General features: G+C 37.2%; 2 protein-coding genes across 4 annotated transcripts in view; both read left to right on the forward strand.

Annotated features, from left to right (window-relative positions):
* Nucleotides 1–256: 256 nt before the first annotated feature.
* LOC306886958 (coatomer subunit beta) lies at nucleotides 257–12,048 on the forward strand. Its single transcript, XM_079444355.1, has 22 exons — nucleotides 257–369; nucleotides 1,090–1,233; nucleotides 1,860–2,089; nucleotides 3,755–3,924; nucleotides 4,109–4,223; nucleotides 4,321–4,413; nucleotides 4,882–5,019; nucleotides 5,120–5,239; nucleotides 5,327–5,434; nucleotides 6,917–7,063; nucleotides 7,290–7,435; nucleotides 7,604–7,700; nucleotides 8,829–8,989; nucleotides 9,068–9,188; nucleotides 9,274–9,501; nucleotides 9,698–9,877; nucleotides 10,529–10,673; nucleotides 10,761–10,880; nucleotides 10,985–11,130; nucleotides 11,229–11,318; nucleotides 11,410–11,565; nucleotides 11,708–12,048. Exons 2-22 carry the CDS (start codon nucleotides 1,143–1,145, stop codon nucleotides 11,765–11,767), a joined length of 2,862 nt encoding a protein of 953 aa, XP_079300481.1. The 5' UTR covers nucleotides 257–369; nucleotides 1,090–1,142; the 3' UTR covers nucleotides 11,768–12,048.
* Nucleotides 12,049–17,896: 5,848 nt separating this feature from the next.
* Nucleotides 17,897–23,188, forward strand: part of LOC306886965 (ras-related protein R-Ras2) — a 37,748-nt gene continuing 32,456 nt past the window's right edge. For 2 of the 3 annotated variants that reach the window (XM_079444371.1, XM_079444369.1), the window contains exon 1: nucleotides 17,957–18,302. Coding sequence is in view for 1 of the 3 variants with exons in the window: in XM_079444368.1 (XP_079300494.1) it covers nucleotides 18,201–18,302 (102 nt within the window). In the remaining 2 variants the exon portion in view is untranslated. Of the gene's footprint in view, nucleotides 18,303–23,188 lie in introns of all 3 variants that reach the window. The other variant, XM_079444368.1, reaches the window with a different exon arrangement.

Genomic DNA, 23,188 nt, shown 5'->3' on the forward strand with positions numbered 1-23,188 from the left:
TTTTATATTTAATTTTTATTTTTTGTTTTGGTTTTAGTTTTTAGTTTTAGTTAGCTAAAAAAACTCTTTTCACACAAATAGCTTTTCCTTATAGCTACATCTTGACTAACACAGGGAAATTTCTTCTTCTTCTTCTTCTTTTGGTGTTTTAAGGCGTTATTCACAAACACATACACAACTCCAGTCACGAACGTATACTCTGCAACGAACTTTCGCGTTTGCGTAACGCGCCACGTGGTTTGGTCCTTCTGGCTCGCTGTAGTATTGATGTGGCCAGTCTATGGTTCCACGTCATTCGGAAGGATCAGAATCTCTCCAGACACGGATGCGCACTCAGAAGAAGACAGAGACCCAAGACCTGTTTGAAAGGTAATAAATTGGTAGCTTTACAAAAGAGCACGTTAATAAAACACAAATTTGTTGTTATTTTGAGCTGCTCCGAGCTCTGAAGCGCTGGTCGTCTGTGTTAGGTTTGGTCGCAAACTGTTAGCGTGCTAGCTGCTACTGTAGCAGTGTTGTCAAATGATCACGCAGTCAATAATATAACTGTATAACCTTAAGTCCGTTATCAAGATGTGTTATCAAACAGCAGGGCTGATATTAATACGCTATTATTTATAATAACTGCACAACATGGTGCAAACTGGTCTTCTGCTACGGCTTGCAAACTAGCTGCTAATTCATTGAGTCCTGTGCGGCCGCAGACCGTCTTCTGAAGGGATATTGATATAAAAATGGTTGTTAACAGAAATCACCTAGAAATCACCTAAAATTCATGTAGTTATACACATATACCGTGGAAGTACCATAGTGCTCTTTGAAGTGCTTTGGAATGGCACGTAAATACAAGGTGCGTGGATATTTGTAATCATTTAAAGGTGCGACCTGTGTTTTTGATAATAACAAAAGGTTTTACTTATGAAAACGAATAATTTATATAGTGCTTTGAACTAGTGGTCTGGTCACTTTATGCATGTGCATGAACATAAATCTACCAGACAATATACCTCATACCGATAGAGTTGTCACATTGTAATAAATTGACTATTCATTTGAACTTTTAGTGATGTGTTGTAACCTGTGTTTCAGGAAAACTCATTCTCTCTGAGTGGAGTCTCGTGAAGAGAAAAGGAGCCGACATCATGACAGCAGCGGAGAATGTGTGTTACACACTCATCAATGTCACCAATGACTCTGAACCACCATCAGAAGTCATCTTAAAAACTGATTTAGGTAATATTTATGTGGAGTAGTTTATTACATTAAATTACATTTATTAAATGTAAATTTATATTTACGTGTAGTACATGCCATTTTAGAAGTTAGGGGTTGGTAAGAGTTTTCAAATGTTTTTGAAAGATGTCTCTTGTGTTCACTAGGATTGCATATATTTGATCAAAATGCAGTAAAATAATTACTATAATCAAATATTATTACAATTTAAAAAGACTGTTTTCTATATTAATCTATTTTGTAATGTCATTTGTTCTTGTGATGGCAAAGCTGAATTGTCAGGAGCCATTGCTCCAGTCTTCAGAGTCACATGAGCTACAGAAATCATTCTAATATGCTGATTTGGTGCTCAAAAGCATTTATTATTTTTAGCACAGTTAAAAACACTTGTGCTGCTGTTTTGTGGAAACTGTCTTTTTTGTTTTCGAAATTGAAAAAGTTCAGCATTTATTTGAAATAGAAATCTTTTATAACACTGTACAATTCTTTGTCACTTTTGATCGATTTAATGTGCCCTTACTGCTAATAAAGTGCTAATTTCTTTTATAACTATTTTGCTGACCCCAAATATTTGAAAGGTAGTAAATGTGTGTAACAGTTTTCTTCTCTTATTTTTGTCAAAACAGAAAAGGGGGAAATTAAAGCCAAGACAGAGGCTTTGAAAAAGGTCATCATCATGATCCTGAATGGAGAGAAACTTCCAGGCCTATTAATGACCATTATTCGGTTTGTGCTGCCTCTTCAGGACCACACAATTAAGAAACTATTACTAGTTTTTTGGGAGATTGTTCCCAAAACTACTCCTGATGGCAAACTTCTTCAGGAGATGATCTTGGTCTGTGATGCCTACAGGAAGGTAGGCATGAAATATGCAGCTTAATGTTTATTGTAAAGAGGTACAGTGCCCTCCAAAAGTATTGGAACAGTAAAGACAAAATTGCTCTGTTGGGTCAAGACATTTGCAAATATGATTAAAAGATGAATATGAGACAAAACTACAGAATGTCACATTTTATTATTGGGTGATTCAACACATAGATGTTTTACCAGCTAAGAAGTTCAGCACTTTTAGAGTTCATCCCCCTATCTGATGTGAGCATAAGTATTGGAACAGTTGCCTCACAGGTCTTTCTAAGTGATCAGCTGTGTCCTGTTGCATTAATTCTTCAGATATTAAAAGCAGGGAATGTGTCGTATCAGTTATATCCAATACTTCTGCATTCTGAATCTTGCATTCGATGATGACACACACAAACCAGGATGAAGATGAGGGAGCTGACTTTGAGAGAAAAGCAAGCAATTTGGATGCTAAAAGAAAAGAGGAAGTCAATTAGAGCTATAGCAAAAATAAGAGGCACGGAGAAAACAACAGTAGTTGATGACAGACAAATAAAAGATGTGAAAATGAACCCTAAAAGAGGTGTCTTTAAAATCACCAACAACTTCCAGAAAGCTGGGGTGATGCTCTGACAATCTACTGTCCTCAAGAGACTTTTACACAGAATTACAGATGCTACACAGCAAGATGCAAACTTCTGACCAGCACCAAAAATAGAAAGGCAAGATTGAAGTTTGCAAAAAAGCACAAAGGTGAGCCAGAAGAGTTTTGGAACTGTGTTTATGGACCAATGAGACAAAGATGAACCTTTATCTAAGTGATGGGAAAGCAAAAATGTGGAGAAAAAAAGGGAACTGAAAATGATCCCAAGCATACAGTCTCATCTGTAAAGCATGGTGGAGGTGGTGGTGTCATGGCATGGACATGCATGGCTGTCTCTGGAACAGGCCCTCTCAACTTTACTGATGACTTAATGTATGATGACAGTAACAGAATGAATTTGGAAGGGTACAAAACCATCTTGCCAACCAATATTCAAGAAAATACCACCAGATTCATTGGGAAGTGCTTCATATTGCATCAGGACAATGACCCAAAACACCCTGCCAGTTCAGTAAAGGAATTTATAAGGGCAAAGAAATGAAAAGTCTTAGATTGCCCAAGTCAATCTCCAGATTTAAATCGGATTGAACATGAATTTCACCAGCTGGAGAGGAGAGTAAAGGCAGAAACTCCCCAAAACAAGCAACAATTAGAATTGGCTGCATTAAAGGCTGGGAAAAGTATTTCAAAGGATGAGACCAAGAGTCTGGTGATGTCTATGGGTCACAGACTCACTGCTGTGATTGTGCGCAAGGGAACTGCAACTAAATAATAGCTTTTAATCTTTTATATCTGCCTTATGTTCAACTGTCCCAATACTTATGCTCACATCAATGAGTGGGATGAACTCTAAAAGTGCTGTTCTTTTTATTTGGTAAAACATCTATGTGTTGAAACGGCTAATAATAAAATGTGACATTCTGTAGTTTTGTCTCATATTCATCTTTTAATCATATTTGTATATGTCTTGACCCCACAGCCAACAGAGCAATTTTGTCTTTACTGTTCCAATACTTATGGAGGGCACTGTATATTGTGTGCATTTCTTTGTTGTATGCTATCTGTGTTATGCATCTCTAGGATCTCCAGCATCCCAACGAGTTCATCCGTGGCTCCACCCTGCGCTTCCTGTGCAAGCTGAAGGAATCTGAGCTGCTGGAGCCCCTCATGCCAGCGATCCGTGCCTGTCTGGAGCATCGTCACAGCTATGTACGCCGCAATGCAGTCCTGGCCATCTACACTATCTACAGGTGTGTTGATGGAACTTTGGGCGTACAAGCACGAAACAAACATCAAAGATATATATATATATATATATATATATATATATATATATATATATATATATATATATATATATATATATATATATATATATATATATATATATTATTTTCATTTTTTTAAAATTATGATTTTTTTGTTTTTGTTTAGGAACTTTGAGCATTTGATCCCAGACGCCCCTGAGTTGATTCATGATTTTCTCGTAAATGAGAAAGATGCAAGCTGCAAGAGAAATGCTTTTATGATGCTGATTCATGCAGATCAGGTACACAGTCTTATTATAGTTTTACAAATGATGTTTTTAAGTGCATGAATGTGAATCTCATGAAACTACGTACCTGTTCTTCTAATAATTATTGCAGGATAGAGCTTTGGACTACCTTAGCACCTGTATTGATCAGGTGCATACTTTCGGAGACATTTTACAGCTTGTTATTGTGGAACTGATTTATAAGGTGAGTTGTTTATTCACAATACCATTCACAGTATCTGTTTTCTATCTTCACAAGTCATTCTTATTTAACCCTCAGAGACCCAACATAGTAGAACTGCAACTTCAGTATAAATCAATTAAATAATACTTAACTGACTAAATATGGGTAAAAACAATGCATAACAGTAGCTGACACTCTGAAATTGATCTCAACAACAGTTTTTTGGGCAAATATTTGCATATTAACTGCCACAGCTTGTAGTCTCACAAAATGCTATTTTATGCTATATTGTTTATCTTGTAGCCAATGTCAAATCATCAGTTTCTTTTTTGGATGTACTGTTTCAATACAGAAATGCTGTCATCAACAGCACAGTTATCCCTCTTGTTCAATCAAATTCTAAGCTCTTCAGGTTTAAGCACACTGCATACTACCAGATGGTCTTAAACACATTCTCAGTGTCTATTTTACATTCTTAAATGTGTTTAGGTCTGCCATGCCAACCCCTCAGAGAGAGCTCGTTTCATCCGTTGTATCTACAACCTGCTGCAGTCATCCAGTCCTGCTGTAAAATATGAAGCAGCTGGAACTCTGGTTACTCTGTCCAGCGCTCCCACCGCCATTAAGGTACAGCATCTAACTCCACAGTTGTTCTCATATACTTTTTCTGCATGGTGATAAATGGAAGTCGAATGGCATTGGTTTGCATGTTCTTTTTGTGTTTCAGGCTGCTGCTCAGTGCTATATTGATCTGATCATTAAAGAGAGTGACAACAACGTTAAGCTCATTGTTCTGGACCGACTGATCGAGCTGAAGGAGCATCCTACACATGAGCGTGTGCTGCAGGTACACATGAGGACATCACCTTGTTTGGAGACATTCATTCCACAAATGAAACCTAGCAGTAAGCTTGTTGCTGTGTTTTGTACTTAGGACCTTGTGATGGATATTCTGAGGGTTTTGACCACTCCTGATCTTGAGGTCCGCAAAAAGACCCTACAGCTGGCCCTGGACCTGGTGTCATCCCGCAATGTAGAAGAGGTGTGTGTCAATACCTGCCATTTTAAAGGATTGTTCACCCAAAAATTTACATTATCATAATTTATTCATATCGTTGCAAACCTTTATGATATGCTTTTTTTTTTTTAAAGGGAAACAAAAGAAAAAATGTATTGTCCTCTCTTTTCCATGTAATGAAGGGGAAGTGGTGGTAGTTCTGTGGATTTCCATTCATATGCATGCAAATGTGGAAGACCGGAAACTATATATTCAAAGTATATATCCAGCCAGTGTTTAAAACTATCTCCTTACTTTAGCCCGATCCACAACGGTTAGCTTAAAATAATGTTTTAAATTTTGAGTGGGATAGGTAGGTTTTCGCAGGAGATTCGAGCATGGCCCTGCGTCATTACGTCACGTCTGTAAACATAAAGAAGTTGTCCCGGCTATAGTATGTGAGGATCCTGCAGGTGACGCATCGTTTATAGCCTTTTCTCACTGCAGCTAGAATAATTAAATTAATCATTGTGATGGCGGATTGTGATTCAGAAAGGACTGTGTGTATGAAACGCATGTGAATGAAATTAAATTACATTCCAGTTTTAAATGTGCTTCTGATTACAGAGAGCCTGGGATTACATAAGATTTGTATTTTAAAGAAAACCAGTTCGAAGGGAGCATAATTTGCTTTTTGGGTTAAAAGAATTTCTTAATATGAAATTCGAATGGCATGACAATTAGATTAGACTTTACAGAAATTGAAATCTAATACACACTATACTCATAGTCACGCAATGCTGATGTTGTTAACATTAATAATTTGAGAATAAAGTATAACAGTAATAATAATTTGCATGGTTTGATGTGAGCTTTAGATTAAATCACCATTGGTAGCACGATTTATGGTAATGTTTTTTTTCCTCAGTTGGGCAGAACAAACGTGGCAGACTTGTTACTTACTTGTTCAGATGACAATGAACGGATAAAATTCTTATTTGGGTCGTATATTCCAAGACGTAGGCTAGAATCTGTGATTGCGAAGTACAGTAAATATCCACACTGGTGCGGTGATTGACAGCCACACATTCACCTCAAAACATTAGATTCATCCGCGCTGGAGCCATGCCAACTCACAACCCCACGCACAGAAGATAATTCCGCACAGAGGTTTTCAAACAGAGATGGCGACAAAGAGGCAAAACTTACAGACTGCAGCTTTAAGTTTGAAAAAAGGCGACACCGAGTATGATGTCATACCTTGTTCAGTGTCTGAAGAAGCTAGTCTAGTGTGATCACTGATTTATGTGCCATATTCTAGTGTTTTTTTTTTTAGTTTTTTTTTTTTAGTTTTTTATTTTGGAGCTTAACATCCTGGACCTATATTTACTGTCATTATATCTATACAAAAGTAAACAAAATTAAGGTTTTTCATGCAATTCTAAATAAGTACTAATGTAAATAAGTATTTAATGTGAAATAATATTTCCGATTCAAGCAAAGCACCTGAATTGTTCTTTTTTGCAGCTGGTTATAGTGCTAAAGAAAGAAGTCATCAAAACCAACAATGTGACTGAGCATGAGGACACAGACAAGTACAGGCAGCTGCTTGTTCGCACTCTCCACTCCTGTAGCGTGCGCTTCCCTGACATGGCAGCCAATGTCATCCCTGTGGTATGGCTGTTGAGTGAACACTCTAAACTGTTTTTATGCATTTCAGCTATTTCAAAACATTCATTACTAAAAACAAAATTGAAGTTACACACTTCACCAGATCACTGGATCATTGAACATTTACAGTTAATACATCTAGCCTTTTTAGATGTTCTCATGATTAATAAATTCACTGTTCTCATCTTTGCTCTTAAATTTACTATTTGTGTTTTGTGTGTGGCCACAGCTGATGGAGTTCCTGAGTGACACTAACGAGGCGGCCGCAGCTGATGTGCTGGAGTTTGTGCGTGAGGCGATTCAGAGGTTTGACAACCTTAGACCTCTCATCATTGAGAAGATGCTAGAGGTCTTTCACGCTATCAAGACGGTCAAGTAAGAAATGCTGCTTAACTGCTTCATTTGAAGTTTGATAAAACATCTGTATTAAAAATTAATTGGTTGATTATTCTGGACTGCTTAACGGTGCTTTGTGTCACTTAGGGCTATAAAATGGATCATATTGCATTGCAGTGATTTTAAACAAGGACTTTTCTGTTGCAGGATTTACAGAGGAGCTCTGTGGATTTTGGGTGAATATTGCAGCACTAAAGAAGACATCCAGAGTGTCATGACAGAAGTCCGCAGATCTTTGGGAGAGGTCTGTAGGGCAGCAGTTTATATTGCTTTGTTACATTCAGGACTCCTTATTAACACTTGTCTGGAACAAGCACCAAATGAACACCATTAACAGCAGTAAACATATTAAGTTGAATGAAATTGAGTCAGAGGCTTTAAGGTTAAATAGTGTTGGATTGGAAAATAAAAATGTTGGTTCTCATGGTTCTGGAAATATCTGGGAAATTCACAAATGTAATTTCCAGGCCTGGAAAATTCTTGAAAATTCTTAATTTCTTAAAAGATCATGGACAGTTCTTTATTCAGTATAAAAGTGAGAAAAAATGTCTTTGGCTAGGAACTATTATGTTGAGTGTGATCACTGTAAAATTATTTTTAAAAACTAAGAATGACTTTAAAAGTCATAGAGGAGTTAAAATGTGGGAGCTCTGAATATAACATTATTTTTTCTTCTAATAATAAATATACACTGCCCTCCAAAAGTTTGGAAACACCCCAGCCTTCCTAAACCTTCCAACAAGACAATGACCCCAAGCACACTTCCAAGCTGTGCAAATGCTATTTGGAGAGGAAACAGCTGGCAGTCAGCCGACCTCAACCCAATTGAGCTACTATAGGAGGAACTGGACCGTGATGTCTGTAAGAAGTGTCCAACCAGTGTGAATCATCTTTGGGCAATCCTTCAGGAGGCTTGGAGTAATATACAGTATCAAGTCAGTGTTTGAATAAACTGACAGCTCGGATGCCCAGATTATGCAAAGCTGTAATAGCTGCTAATGGTGGATATTTTGATGAATCGAAAATGTATTTTTTTTCTATGTATAAACTGTTTATATAATAAAATATGTTTTCGTAGTTTGTGTTGTCCCTTATCAGTGCAAAATGATCACACATTAAAAAGGATTCATGCCAATATTGTCCAAAACCCCACTTTTCTAGGGCGTTTCCAAACTGTTGGAGGGCAGTGTATAATAGTAATATATTAAAATATGCAGGTTTGCAGAAAAGTTCACAGTAGTGTACAATACGCATATAAAACAACTAAGGTTCTCTAAAATATACAAAAATTGTGATAAGCATTCTCTGTTAATGTTACTACACCTTACAGTTCTCTCAAACATTTGTTTTAAATTATGATGTTTTTATTCAGATCCCTATTGTGGAAAATGAGTTGAAAAAGGAGGCTGGAGAGGTGAAACCTGAGGAGGAGGTGACTGCATCTCCAGCTCCTAAGCTGGTGACAGAAATGGGCACTTACGTCACTCAGAGTGCCCTGAGCACCTCCAGACCGTCCAAAAAAGAAGAGGATAGGTGATAATACCCCCTTACTGATACATTATGGAGATTATCCTCTGTATTACATCTCTAAAATATCCCTTTATTCTGTAGGCCTCCTCTGAGGGGTTTCCTGATGGATGGAGACTTCTACGTTGCTGCCTCATTGGCCACCACCCTCACCAAAGTGGCCTTGCGCTATGTTGCCCTTGCCGAGGACAAAAAAAGGCAAAATGTAAGTTCATTTTAAAACAGTGACTAAACTCTAATTATTCGTGTGTCTATTTGTGGTGGAATAAATGTTATTTTCCTGCCTTTAGTCGTTTGTTGCAGAGGCCATGCTGATCATGGCCACTGTGCTCCATCTTGGCAAGTCATCTCTACCCAAGAAGCCCATCACAGATGATGATGTGGACCGGATCTCACTGTGCCTCAAGGTTCTGTCCGAGTGCTCACCCCTCATGAATGACATCTTTAACAAGGAATGCCGCAGATCTCTGTCCCATATGCTCGCTGTCAGACTAGAGGAGGAGAAACTGTCTCAGAAGGTAAGCACGTCTCCCCTCATTGCTTCCTGGTAGTTAGTGAAATCAGAAACCTTATCATATCATTATATCCATGTGAAGATATAGACAAACATATTGTCAGATCTTGTCTTACAGATTAAAAGATGACCATTGCTCATTAATTTGTAACCATTATATTTAATCATGGTGTTATTTGTTTTGTTTTTTTCCCCCTCAGAAAGAGTCGGAGAAGCGCAACGTAATGGTTCAGGCGGATGATCCGATCTCCTTCATGCAGCTGACCGCTAAAAATGAGATGACATCCAAAGAGGATCAATTCCAGCTCAGTCTGCTGGCTGCTATGGGCAATACTCAGAGGAAAGAAGCCGCAGACCCTCTTGCCTCCAAACTTAATAAGGTTTTTGGAAGATTTTATATGGATCTGATTGAATCTCTACAAGCCATATTTTTATGATGATGATGACTAGTTGCAAAGCTTAAGCATAATTGGAAAGGTTGCTTGTAGTTTGTCATCTTTGACCACCAGAGGGCATGTTGGTTCAACTGATGGAAATGGTTAATTCCTCACATCATCTGAATTTTCCACCCATTTCTAGCACCTTGCATGCTAGAAATTAACTCATCATCCTCATTTGAAATCTGAGCTTCTGGTCTTTTTAATTTTTGTGCATTTGTTTATCAGTTAGATTAACATGACCAGTGGTTCTCAATTTTTTTTTACTTATTTGTTGTTTTTATTTAAAATAATTAAATTTTGAAAGTTTTAAGAGCTAAATGTTCTTCAAGAATCTTATTCTATTTAACAAATACATTTATATGACTTCTCCAGGTCTAGAAATGTCCATTTTAAACTTAGTCTACCTTAAGAGCTGTAAGAACCCTGTTTTATAGTAAATAAATAGTTAAAATAAAAAAGAATAATTTTTAGCTAATTTTATTTTATTCTTTTTCTTTATAGCTTGATTTTTCTTAAGTTATCTTAAGGCTCCCCGGCCCCCTGGTTGAAAGCCATTGTCCTTGATTGAGCCGTCTCAATGTTTTCTTCCAGGTCACCCAATTAACTGGTTTCTCAGATCCAGTGTATGCTGAAGCTTATGTCCATGTCAATCAGTATGACATTGTCCTGGATGTCCTGGTTGTTAATCAGACTAGCGACACCCTACAGAACTGTACCCTGGAGCTGGCAACACTTGGTACAAGTTGTTCCTTTGATCCTTAAAAAAAACCTCTGTTGAATGTGTTTGGTGAATATTTCACTGAACATGTTGTTCAATATCCAGGTGATCTTAAATTGGTTGAGAAACCATCTCCTCTTACATTGGCTCCTCACGACTTTGCCAACATCAAAGCCAATGTGAAAGTGGCCTCCACAGAGAATGGCATCATATTTGGAAACATAGGTTTGTGGACTATGTGTTGCTGTCATTATTCATACCTGTACTAATTTTTGTTGTTGAGGAGGAACCTGGAATCACTTTAATAAACAAAACCACATGTTTTGCAGTATATGATGTATCGGGAGCAGCCAGTGACAGGAACTGCGTAGTCCTCAGCGACATTCACATTGATATCATGGACTACATTCAGCCGGCTTCCTGCACAGACGCTGAGTTCAGACAGATGTGGGCTGAATTTGAGTGGGAAAATAAGGCAAGTTTTGGTGTCTTGTGATTTCGTTTTGCAGATACAGTGGCTATTTTTGTGAGAGGGAATGTCTGGAATTTGTTCTGTGCTTTGTTTCCACACAGGTTACCGTCAACACCAATATCATAGATCTGAACGAGTATCTCCAACACATTCTTAAATCTACCAACATGAAGTGCTTGACCCCGGAGAAGGTACAGTAGTACCCACTCGAGAACCGTAAATGCCTTTATGACGTTATAATGTTATTTCATTCATATCTCATGTTTTGCTTTTGCAACTCAGGCCCTGTCCGGCATCTGTGGCTTTATGGCAGCAAATCTATATGCCCGTTCTATATTTGGGGAGGATGCCCTTGCAAACGTCAGCATCGAGAAGCCAATCCACATGGGACCTGATGCCCCAGTCAATGGCCATATTCGCATCCGAGCCAAAAGCCAGGTGAATTTGGATTATGTATAGTCATTTGTATATTTTAATGGTCAGTTACAAAGTCAGAATATATTTTTTACAACAGACAGTTCTTGAATTTGCCTGTGTAGTTTGTTACTGCGTGATTGACAATTATTCTGTTTTTTTATAGGGTATGGCTTTGAGTCTGGGTGACAAAATTAACCTCTCTCAGAAGAGGACCGCTTCATAAATTTCAGAGACTGAGGATATTGAATCAAAGGGCGAGATTTGACTAAAAAGCGATATAGTTACTCCTATGTCTTGTCTTTTTTTCTCTATCGCTTCTTTTGTGTCTCTCCAGACTGCCATTCACTTGCAGTGCTCTGTGGCAAGATCTAAGCTCTTCAATCCCTCAAACTATGTCTAAAGGGGATCATTTTGACATTTTCTACCAACACGATTCTTCCTAAAAGGGATTGATCCTGTTAATCTGTATTCTGTTTCAATAAACATTGCACACCATGTATCAAGAAAGCGTTTCTATTCTCTTGTTAACGAATAGTGTTTCAACAACCCTTTTTTATGAATTGGGTGGCTTGTAAGTAGTCAAGAACAGTCCTGCCCTCAAACCAGTTGACACAACAAAGGATGTGTTCTCTTAAAGAAAACCTTCTGGAATTTTGAGAATTTTGTTATGGTCTCCTGCCTCTTAGATGACTTAGGCTCATAAGACTTGTGGTCAGTCATAACTTTCATGTCTGCGTAGTGTATAATAATATTAAGGACAAAGGCGTCAAGGCTGTAGCCTTGCCCTGAGTAGATTTGGCCTTATAGGAGGCACATTCGTTTTCAAGTGAATATACACTACAGTTTAAAGTGGAGTAAAAACAATAACATTGTGGAGTATTAATATAATTTAAAATAACTTTACTATTTTAATCTATTTTAAAATGTAATTGTGATGGCAAAGCTGAATTTTCAGCAGCCATTACTCGAGTCTTCAGTGACATATAATCTAATATGCTGATTTGAAGCTCAAGAAATATTTCTTATATTATTATGATCAATGTTAAAAATAGTTGTGCTGCTTAATATTTTGGGGTAACTTGTGGTTCATTTTTTAACACTGATGAACAGAGTTCAAAAGAACAGCATTTATATATAATAGAAATCTTTTTTCATACTGTCACTTTTGATCAGTTTATGCATCCTTGCTGAATAAAAGTATTACATTAACAAATACATAAAAACTTACTGACCCCAGACTTTTGAACGGTAGTGCATGTAGTCGCTCCATTGTACCTGGTCACCATTCATTGTCTGTTAAAGTGCAGTGGAAGCAGTTTTTGATGTAAAAGATACAGTAGATTTAAGTAGCTTCAGTTTCATGTAGGTGTTGGAGATGGATGTGAAAGTGCTGATGTGACTTTGTAAGTCCTGTATTTAATTCCATTAGGCTTTTATAACTAGGAACATTACTTACATAAAAATTACGTTGGAGTTTTATGAGTTTCTCAAACTTACGGTTATAAATGTTCCACATATAATGATAGCCAGGGGAAATTAGGTAATAAAGTTCCAAGCAAACACTATTAATTGGAGGGGATCGGCTTTTCGTGAGGTTTTTCACAAAATATGTAATGAAGGCCACACTTAAAATATTGTGCAACAACTGAAGACGTTACCGTTACATTCTATACTGTTATTCAAAACTCATACGGCAGTTAAAGCACTCGAGACTCTCCGTCTAGCAGTGACACAAAGCTGGAGCTTGATTGGTTTCTTTGACATATCTTTACACGTCAGCTTTTTTTCCAAGAAAGCAATTTCAGAATGAGACTTTGATCTATATCGTAACTTTAGTTCTCCTTTAGTTCTCATGAGACACATTTGAACATGTTCATCACATCAGTAAAATGTAGACTAATATTTGATTGTAAAACAGAAGCGAAAACCTCTACGCTGCATGGGGATTTCAGAATATTGAAATTGATCAGCCCTTTGAAAATCCTGCAGTGATTCCTTAGACTCATTTTGTAATTAGTGACTAAATGAGTGGCGAATCACAAAATGACAAAGCAGTTTTTGTTTTGATAGGTCACTATTAATCATACATGTATAGTTATAACGGAATTGTTCCGCGATGTGAGTCATGGTGTCAGAGTTTTGACTTTTGCATTAAGAGGTTTTTGTTCCTTTGATTTATAGTACATGTGTTATTTTGTATTCATTTTCATCTTGCATGATATTTCATTAACTCTAAAATCAATATCACACTCTGTACCGATACATGGTCATAACACACTCTTAGATGTTTGTATGATACTGCTTTAATGTACACTGTGTTCAACAGTTTGGGGTCGGTAAGATTTATTTATTGAAAGAAAAAAATTATTTTACGGAGCAAGAATGCATTAAATTGATCAAAGGAGACAATAAAGACATTTAAAATATGACAAAAGATTTCTATTTGAAAATAAATTAGCTCTATATGCATCAAAGTTGTGGTTTCCACAGAAATGTTAAGCAGTTCAACTGTTTCTTGATCATCAAATCAGCATATTGATTTCTGATCATGTCACACTGAAAACTTGAATAATGCTGCTGAAAAATCACAGAAATAAACTGCATTTTCAAATATATTCAAATAGAAAATATTTTAATAAAATTTCACAATATTGCTTGTTTTGACTGTATTTTTGATCAGATAAATGCAGCTTTGGTGAGCATAAGAGACTTTATTTAAACAACTATTATACTACTGAAATATATGAACAGTTTTGTATATATAGGGACAAGTCATTTCACATAAGACAAGTAAAGCTGGCAAAAGCTGGTGAGGTGAACAGATATCACCCAGAGATGATAAGCAGAATATATGATTATCTCTGCTACACTGAATAAAGCGTGTTCAGAGGGTGCATTCTGTATAAGACTGACATTTCTTGAGAGGAGCTGGAAAAGTAATAATAATCAGATGTTTTATGCAACAAGTACACTTACTATCTTTTTGGTATCCAGGACTGTGGGAGGTGGAATAAACTCCTGTTGACTGCAGTGGGACCATGTGAATCTTGGAGTTCTGGATTACGAGTTAACTGAAATTCATTAAATTCCTCTGGGGCGAGTGAAGGTGTCAAAGGGAATTGATTACTACTCAAAATAATATCTATCTGACAGTTTGTGTACGAGCTACTGCTAAAAAGAGTATGCAAACCATTGGGTGTGAAAAAAAAAAGAGTATGCAAACCACAGTATCCTTTAACTATGCCACTGGAGTTCAGTGGCATAGTATTTACAGGATTTACATTTCACAGCTGATGCTTCCTCGTGTTGTAAAAATTCTTGCTCTGTTGATTCACAGGCCCTCTTTGTGAAGACCTACAAAGGTCATACCACCAAGTCATGACATGTAAAGGACTGTTAGGGGTTTATTAGGATGGGTCATTGTGTTAAGATAGACTGAACCTCAGTAAGTAAGTGTCTGGTCACTGTTCTGCAGCTGTGGAAATAAACAGCTCCATTATAAACCCCACACATTCAAGTGGGTGGAAAAGGGCCTTAATTGTTATATTTGTCATACAAATAGGTGCTGTGTTGTTGGTTGTCCTTTTCAGATTTCCGTAGACAGATAAAATAATTTACAGAATTTTTCCACTATCTAAAATTGTACCTGACAGCTCCTTTAGGAGAGGAAACAAACAACCCATACAATAAAAGAGATTAAACATAGTGACATCACAGTACAGTACTGAGTGTACACCCCCAGTGCACCCCCTCTGAACAAATACAAAAGTTTTTTTTCTTAATGATCACTGATAATACAATGTATGGAAAGATGGCAAAATCGAAATGTATTAAACATATACTTAATAAAAACAGAAATATATGTCATTAATATCTGTAAAATAAGTAAATTGGCCAATTTTGTTTAAATTGAGAAATGAGTACACCTTTGATTAAATTCAATATATGTCCTCCATAACTTTAAGTACTTTTTTGGGATTGAGTGAACAAGTTCATGACAAATTGTCACATCTGTCCTGTTTAACTTCTTGTGGATGACCTCCCTGGTTTTTAATGGGGAGTGTTGCTCAACTCATCTCTACAGAATCCTCCACAGGTGCTCAAGAGAGTTGAGACTGGGTGAAATACTTGTCCACTGAAGGATTTTCATCTTGGGGGAATATATATATTCATCGTCATGTTGAAAAAAATGCATGTCAATGCAGGAAATGAGGAGAGGGTGGCATCTTCCTTTTCAAATTTTTGAATGATATCACTCAGTTTAGTGTGAATTCATGACAGCACTGATAAAGAACTACTCCTTCACATTTTCAGCAATTACTCGTGTCATATAAGAGCTTTACCACCACCGAGCTTCACTGTAAGAACTAGGCACTTTTTACTGTACTCCTCCTCTAGCAACACCAGAGTATTTTTAGATGCTGTTAAATTCAAAATGATTGACTTGGTCTCATGAGACCAGAGTGGATTCCCAGACGTCTTTATTTTGTAAATATGAGCCTTGGAAAACACTAAATGAGTTTTTTGTGCTTTGGCAACAGTTCAGTTGCCAAACAGTCACATTTATCATAGCTTTTACCAGCTTGGTACACTGTTCTTTTTCTTACTCATATCAAAATAAAGTGAAGGCATGATTATATCAGGGATTTTGTCACAAGATCAATGTTTTTGTGTTTCTACTTTCGCTATATTTTCACATTTAAAACAACGATTTGGTATGACACTTGTACTACTGTCCTCTTTCGTTCAAAGAAATAAGTCTCCTGACAATTCTCTCCCAAGTGATTCCATTGTTGACAGATTTAGAGTATTAGCTCCCGAGCTCCTGAATCAGTTGATCATGTACCCGAACTCGGTCACTGGTAAGTTCCCTGACTCACTGAATGTTGGGACAGGGATCACTCGAATTCCAGCGACATGATTACAAACAGCGTCAAAGGACAACATTGTAGAATGTCACTGCTTGAATGAATAAACAGCAGACAGGGCCGATCTTTTTTGATATTACTTTTTATTCTCTTTAAACAGATCGTTTTGCTTTGTTTCACAGAACTAATCATTGTCTGGGTTGCGTAGATTATGTATGTGATACGGAGCTATCAAAATAGGGGTGAAACCCTTTTGGGGTAGGGGCGTGTTTGTTTTGGTGATTTCAAATACCAACATTGGCTTCCAGAAATCGCTTACTCCACCTTTAACTTGCACCAGAATATCTTTTTTATTTAGTTTTATTTTGTAACTAATTTGTGTACTCATTTCTGCAACATTTTATCACTTTGATAAGAACATTTTATATATATGTATGAATAATTTTACTATGCTTTTTTTGGTAATTGATCAAGCAGACTTGCTGGAACGTTGTATCTAATATGTCTAATATGACACTAATATGTCTAAAAATAGTAAGTAACAAGCAATTGCTGAATTTGTTAAGCTGCAGAGGGTGTACTCATTTATGCTGAGTACTGCATGTACTGTATAATGACCGTTTAGAGCAGTAGTTCTAACCTTTTTAATTCCAAGACCCCCCATTGTCCAAAACAACATCTAAAGACCCCCTATGTATATATTTCTTTTACTTAGGATGTAATGACAGCGGTGTTTGTTTTTTTCCTGTACAGAAACTGATTGGTAAGACGTAGTAAAAATGTATTTTTTTTAACATTTATTTCTATAATAATATTTTTATTGAACTGAATTTAAATAACTGTAACACATGATTACAGGATTTTAAAGTTTGTTTGTTATTATATACTAATAACAAAAGTTATTAGTAAGTTATTAGTAAAGTTATTAGTAACCCCCCCCCCCCACACACACACTTTTAAAATCCCTGCATATATCCAGGTTCTCTAAGCTTGTGGGAACCTTGGCTCTTAAATAATGGCAAAACGGCAGTTGTTGAGTTGTTTTGTGGTTTTAACTAGCTATTTTAAAGCAGATCTTGTAGTATTTTTGAAGTAACCATTTTAAGCCATCTCGCAGACCCTTAATTGGACTTGTGCTCAAGCCCCCTAGCGGGCTCCAGTGCCCTGGTTGAGAACCACTGATCGAGAGGATTCAAATGTACATTTAGCAAACCAGCCTGGTTTGCTGGTCTTAACTGGTCTCTCAGCCTTGGCTCATTTTAGAGGGGTTTGGGGTATTTTTCACACTGACATTCAACAGTGAGTGGGACAACTACCACCACCACAGACACTGAGTGGGACAATATGGGTTTGTCAGTGGCAGACTTAAACATTTACCACGCAATACCGGATATTTAGTAACTGAGAATGATACATTCACATGATAATGAGTTTGAAACCATCACATCCCGGCGGGAATAGCTGCGGGCGCCCCCTAGCGCCTTCCGCGTGTACTGGCTGGACTGATTAGCCCTATCTTCCCCTCATCTTGCAGCAGCTCAGGCAGTCAGTGCCTGGTAGCGATTTAGACGAGGGCGTATGGACCTGAGGCAGCAGTGAATGCATTTCCCACAGACTGTGGTCGTACTTTTCTCCTCTCGTACGTCGTACGGATTACCTCTGAGTTACGCCTAAACGCCGTATCGCATTTTTTCCGCTGCATTTCTCCATCTGAAGGCCTGTCACAGAGTAAAGTGGCTCGGTGTGCGTGTGTTTAGACAGCGGAGCGAGAGCAGCAGTGTGTCCCCGATGGCTGGCTGGAAGGACGGCTCAGTGCAGGAGAAATATCGCCTGGTGGTCGTCGGAGGTGGAGGCGTCGGGAAATCAGCCTTAACCATCCAGTTTATCCAGGTAAGCGGATAGATGGCGGAATCTTATGTGTTTTTCGGCCCTTTAAAAAAAAGATGTGAGGGGGTTTAGGAGATATGGGTGGATCTTGCTCACAGAAATGGGGACCCCATAAGCGGAAAAGGGGGTTCAGGAATCCGAGCGAGGCCTGCGTCACTTTAACTCCCCGCCTTTATTTAAGAAAATTACAGCTTAAACGTAAAAACAAAGATATCAGGAGAAATGTAGGAGTTAATGCATGTAGCAAGAATTAAAACTCTGTAGCGAAAGTGCTGTATATAGTTCATAGGGACTTTCGTAAACTGTTGCATATTAGACCGAGTTACACCAAATTAATAACCAAAGCAGGCGATTGAAATACTTGAGCTGTTTGTTTGGAGTTACAAAGGCTACATAGTGACTAGGAATATATTTAAAGACTGCATAACAAAGTTATGCAACAGTATGTAAAACAATATTGACACAAGTTTTCCCCCTTTTCTTTTGGATAGTTGACTAGTCCCTTAGAAATGTTTCTGCCAGGATACCATAGTTGCTGTAGATATTGTGCCAAATCTGTATAATGAAAATATTGAAAATGACATTTCTAGTGTAAGAAGTTGTTTTCAGAATCATTATGTCATTTTGGTTGTTGAGGAAATGGGTGATTAATGCCAGGTTATTATAGTAAACTGCAGTAACAGGTTCAGTTATTGTTACACTCATTCTTGAGACATGGAACAAAACTTGTATCGCAACTTTACCTGCTTAGTTATCAAAATGGCAACATATACACATCACAATTAACCATAGAGGGTAAATAGAATGTTTGTAACAAATGTATCATTTCGCTTTATTTTATCTATGACATTACATTATTCTCAGACAGTTAATTACATTAATCAGTACCTCATGTACTGATAGAAATCTATGAAACTTTAAGAAAGTAAACATATAAATATGTATATTTAAAATATTACTGCTGTCTTGGTAGAAGGAACAGGTTGTGCTTTTAATATTTAAAAAAATTAATTATGCTTATTTTTTCTTTGTTCAATTATGATATATCAACAAGGATTTTTAGATGTTTTCCTAAAGTTTAAGTAAGTCATGTAATCAACGTAAGAAAAAGAAAATGGCTACTGCATTTCATGTGATATGTGAAACATGATTGTTTTGTGAATATCATAAGCAGTCAACAACACTGTAAGGTTTTCTGTCAGGCTGTGGTGACAGATCAATAGTTGGGGCCGAAAATCGGTTTGAAGCCATCCTGCTGTCTCCGTTCATTCATTCATTGAAGTGAATGCTAAATTTGTCAATGTGATTTTTGTATTTGACACTGTTGTAATGTTACACAAGAAAAAAAAAACATGCATTCTATAAGAAAATTGAAGTATAAATGTAAAAATAATTTTGTGATGCATTAACTATTTTATTTAGTTTTGTAGTCTGTTTTGTTCCAGTACTCGCAGGACAAGAAAACAATAAATCACTTTATTTTAGGTGACCTATGTGCCCCAAAATGGTGTCTAGGTAGACGACTGACTGGAGTTTTGAGACAGTCTAAACCTGTCTCTCGTAAAGTTGTCTCATCTGTCATAGTTTGTTCCAATGAACTTTTAGCAAGGCAGCTACATTACAGCAGATTACAGGGTAACAGTGTGTTAAATAACTTGGTGCGACTGGCAACATGTCGATGAGCTGTTTTGGGCGTAATTCAAGAAAATGTAGTTACATGCCTGAGGAAGCTGATTTGTTTTTGTGATGAACATTTAATAGGAAATCAGTATTTCTTATCTTTTAGGTATACGTTCAAGCCTAACTATTTTATCTTGGCAAGGAAACCCAGTGATAAATGTTAGGGTGAGTGTGTAACAAGCTTGACAGTAGCTAATTAATTTATAGTGTGAACTTAGATATTAAAAGTATATTTGTTGGATTTAAAAGCAGCAAAATACAATAGATGTTTTCACTGAATCAGTCAAATCTGATCTGAAAGCAGCAGATCAATATCAGAACAGGTGTTTTCTCTTTAATTGCTTTCTTTATCGTAGTAGTGTTGTATCTTTGTTTCAATCATGCCAGATTGCTGTGTCTTGATCTGTCAGTGTGAAGGCGCATGGCTTGCCGTCGCTTTGTCTCACACGCACAAAGAAAGATACAGAGCAAGAGAGTCTTTCATAACATTTACAATTGACAAGCTACATGTAAACGATATTCTTTGTTGTATTTTCCTGTCAAAATAACAGAGTTCCTTTGGAATTCTTCAGCTTTTAAAGGTACACTCCACTTTTAAAAAAAAAAATAGGCAACTCATTTTACAACTCCCCTAGAGCTAAATAGTTGAGTTTTACCGTTTTTGAATCCATTCAGCTGATCTCCGGGTCTGGCGGTAGCACTTTTAGCTTAGCCTAGCATAGATCATTGAATCGGATTAGAGCATAATAGCATCTTGCTCAAAAATTACCAAAGAGTTTCGATAATTTTCCTATTTAATGCTTGAGTCTTCTGTAGTTACATCGTGTACTAAGACCGACGGAAAATGAAAAGATGCGATTTTCTAGGCCGATATGGCTAGGAACTATACTCTCATTCCGGCGTAATAATCAAGGAACTTTGCTGCCCTACCATGGGTGCAGCAGGCGCAATGATATTACGCAGCGCCTGAAAGTAGTCCCCAGCTATATCATAACTAGTTAACTAGCTGGGGACTACTTTCAGGCTCTGCGTAATATAAGTCAAACTTTAAATAGGAAAATTATTTATAATTTAAAAATTTTAAATGATAAATTATCTTTGGTCATTTTTGAGCGAGATGCTAATGGTCTAATCCGATTCAATGATCTATGCTAACCTAAGACCGCCAGACCCGGAGATTGGCTGAGTGGATTCAAAAACGGTAAAACTCTAGGGGAGTTGTGAGTTTTCCTTTAAGAACTGCCGGGTTCCCTGGTAGTGGGCGGAAATAATGCGCAAATGGCAATCTCATTGGCTGGCGCTCAGGTATTATCATCCCTGTTTTGATTTCAACAAATCAATTCGTGCATACGCAGACAACGTGATTAAAATTCATGAACCCAGCAGCTCATTAATCCTTAGTGCGCTTTATATTGTTATTAGTAGTAGAATTTGTAGTAGTTCTGTTATCTTATACGTTTTTTCCCCTTTTTTAATAGAAACACTAAATGACAAACAATATCTTAAGCACCACCACCAGTCCCAAGTTCAGTCAACATGACAAATATGCATTCATACTTGGTTATTCTAATTACTAAAGTTCTATCATCATATAATGCTTAATTATCATAATATCATATTATAATGCTTGATTGACTGATGTTAAGTGTCAGTAGATAAATAGTGTAGATTAATGTACAATGTTTTATAATAATAATTTATTCTATTTAGTGTCCATTTCATTCAACATATTTAATATTGGGGGCATCCAAGTTATTTGACACATTTGATTTTTTTTTTAAAAGTAACACAATAGTTACTTTTCCTGGTAATTGCTTACATTTATAATGATGTAACTCAGTTACTATTTGTGAGAAAGGAACGTACCCAACACTGGTAGGGATGTAGGAGGATAGTGTTGATGTGTGAAAACGAGAGTAGTCCAAAGAAAGCTATGTAAGACCCTTCCTGTTGGAATGCTTCTAGAAGTCTTTGCCAGTGACAAAAGCGCAGCCCAGCTGTTTTCTGACTCCAGGCTTTCCCATTCAGATGTGTGTTACTCTGAGTCATGAGGTTTCATCTGAGTCATGTTGGGTTAATGACCATGGAGAAGCTGGAATCCGGTCTCTGAAAGAGGAAGTCCCTCCACTCCTGCTCGGTCTCTAAGGACCTCCTGGATGTGTATGGGAAAGTATGCGCAGCCTCCTAACTCACACCGCTTTGCGACAGAATGTTAGGTGCATGCATGACATTCTTCGTTAGTTACGCTGTCGGAAAACATAATTGATTGCTGTCAAAATTTGGTTGAAGATACTGCACTGATGCATTACTTTGCTTGACTGCTTCACACGGTGCCGCAAGGATGACTTCACTACAAAAGCAGACTGGTTGATCTCAAACTAGCGTCATGACATGGGCCATGATCAGCGCCAGTCAGGCATGTGACTCAGACCGAAATGGATTAGTTGACGTCATTGTGATGCAACCCAAGTGTGGCCTTTCATGGAGTATCGTGCAGATATTATGTAGTAGCAGATTACCTTTTTTGATTTAGAATGAATGTTAATATTACAATCTAATGCAAAAGATGATTTATGTTATTTTTCATTTTTGACTATTTTAACTTTGTGTTATAGATATTAATTAAATTAGAATTTCATTATTAATAATAATATGAAATAATATATCTAGGCATATTTTTATTGTTTTAAAAAGGTGGAGTTGATGTAGTTTGTGCTGTGATTTAAAGCTGCAAGAAAATTGCTTTTGTTTTTGCCTTTGGTTTTCCTAGATTGTTGTCAGCTGAGCTTCTTGTGAGTAGCGGCTGTTCCTCATTAACAGATGTGTGAAAGGGAAATCATTGCAGGCCTCACTGACCTTTTTATTGCTTCAGACGGTCTCAGAGTACACTAAGTGTAGCATGGCGCTGTTGAAGGCATGATCACATGTTAGCTAATATTAGCTCTTATCGCTGGCTCTCATTTCTCATTTTCCCTGCAGCACTGTTTCCTTACGACTGCAGCATGGTCAGACCTCGGTGCTTGCGTATGTGAGTGTTTTAGCTTCAAACAAGACCTATACTGTGCTGAGGGAAAGCAGAAACGGCAGTATTCTAACAATCCTAAAGGATCATGGTAGACAGTTTGTATTGCTAATATGTCACTGACAAACGAGGTGCTATAATAAATAGATTAAAATATTTTTTTGTTTAGCACAGACACATTTAATTC

Source organism: Barbus barbus (genome assembly GCF_936440315.1).
Source record: "Barbus barbus genome assembly, chromosome: 2".
NCBI lineage: Eukaryota > Metazoa > Chordata > Actinopteri > Cypriniformes > Cyprinidae > Barbus > Barbus barbus.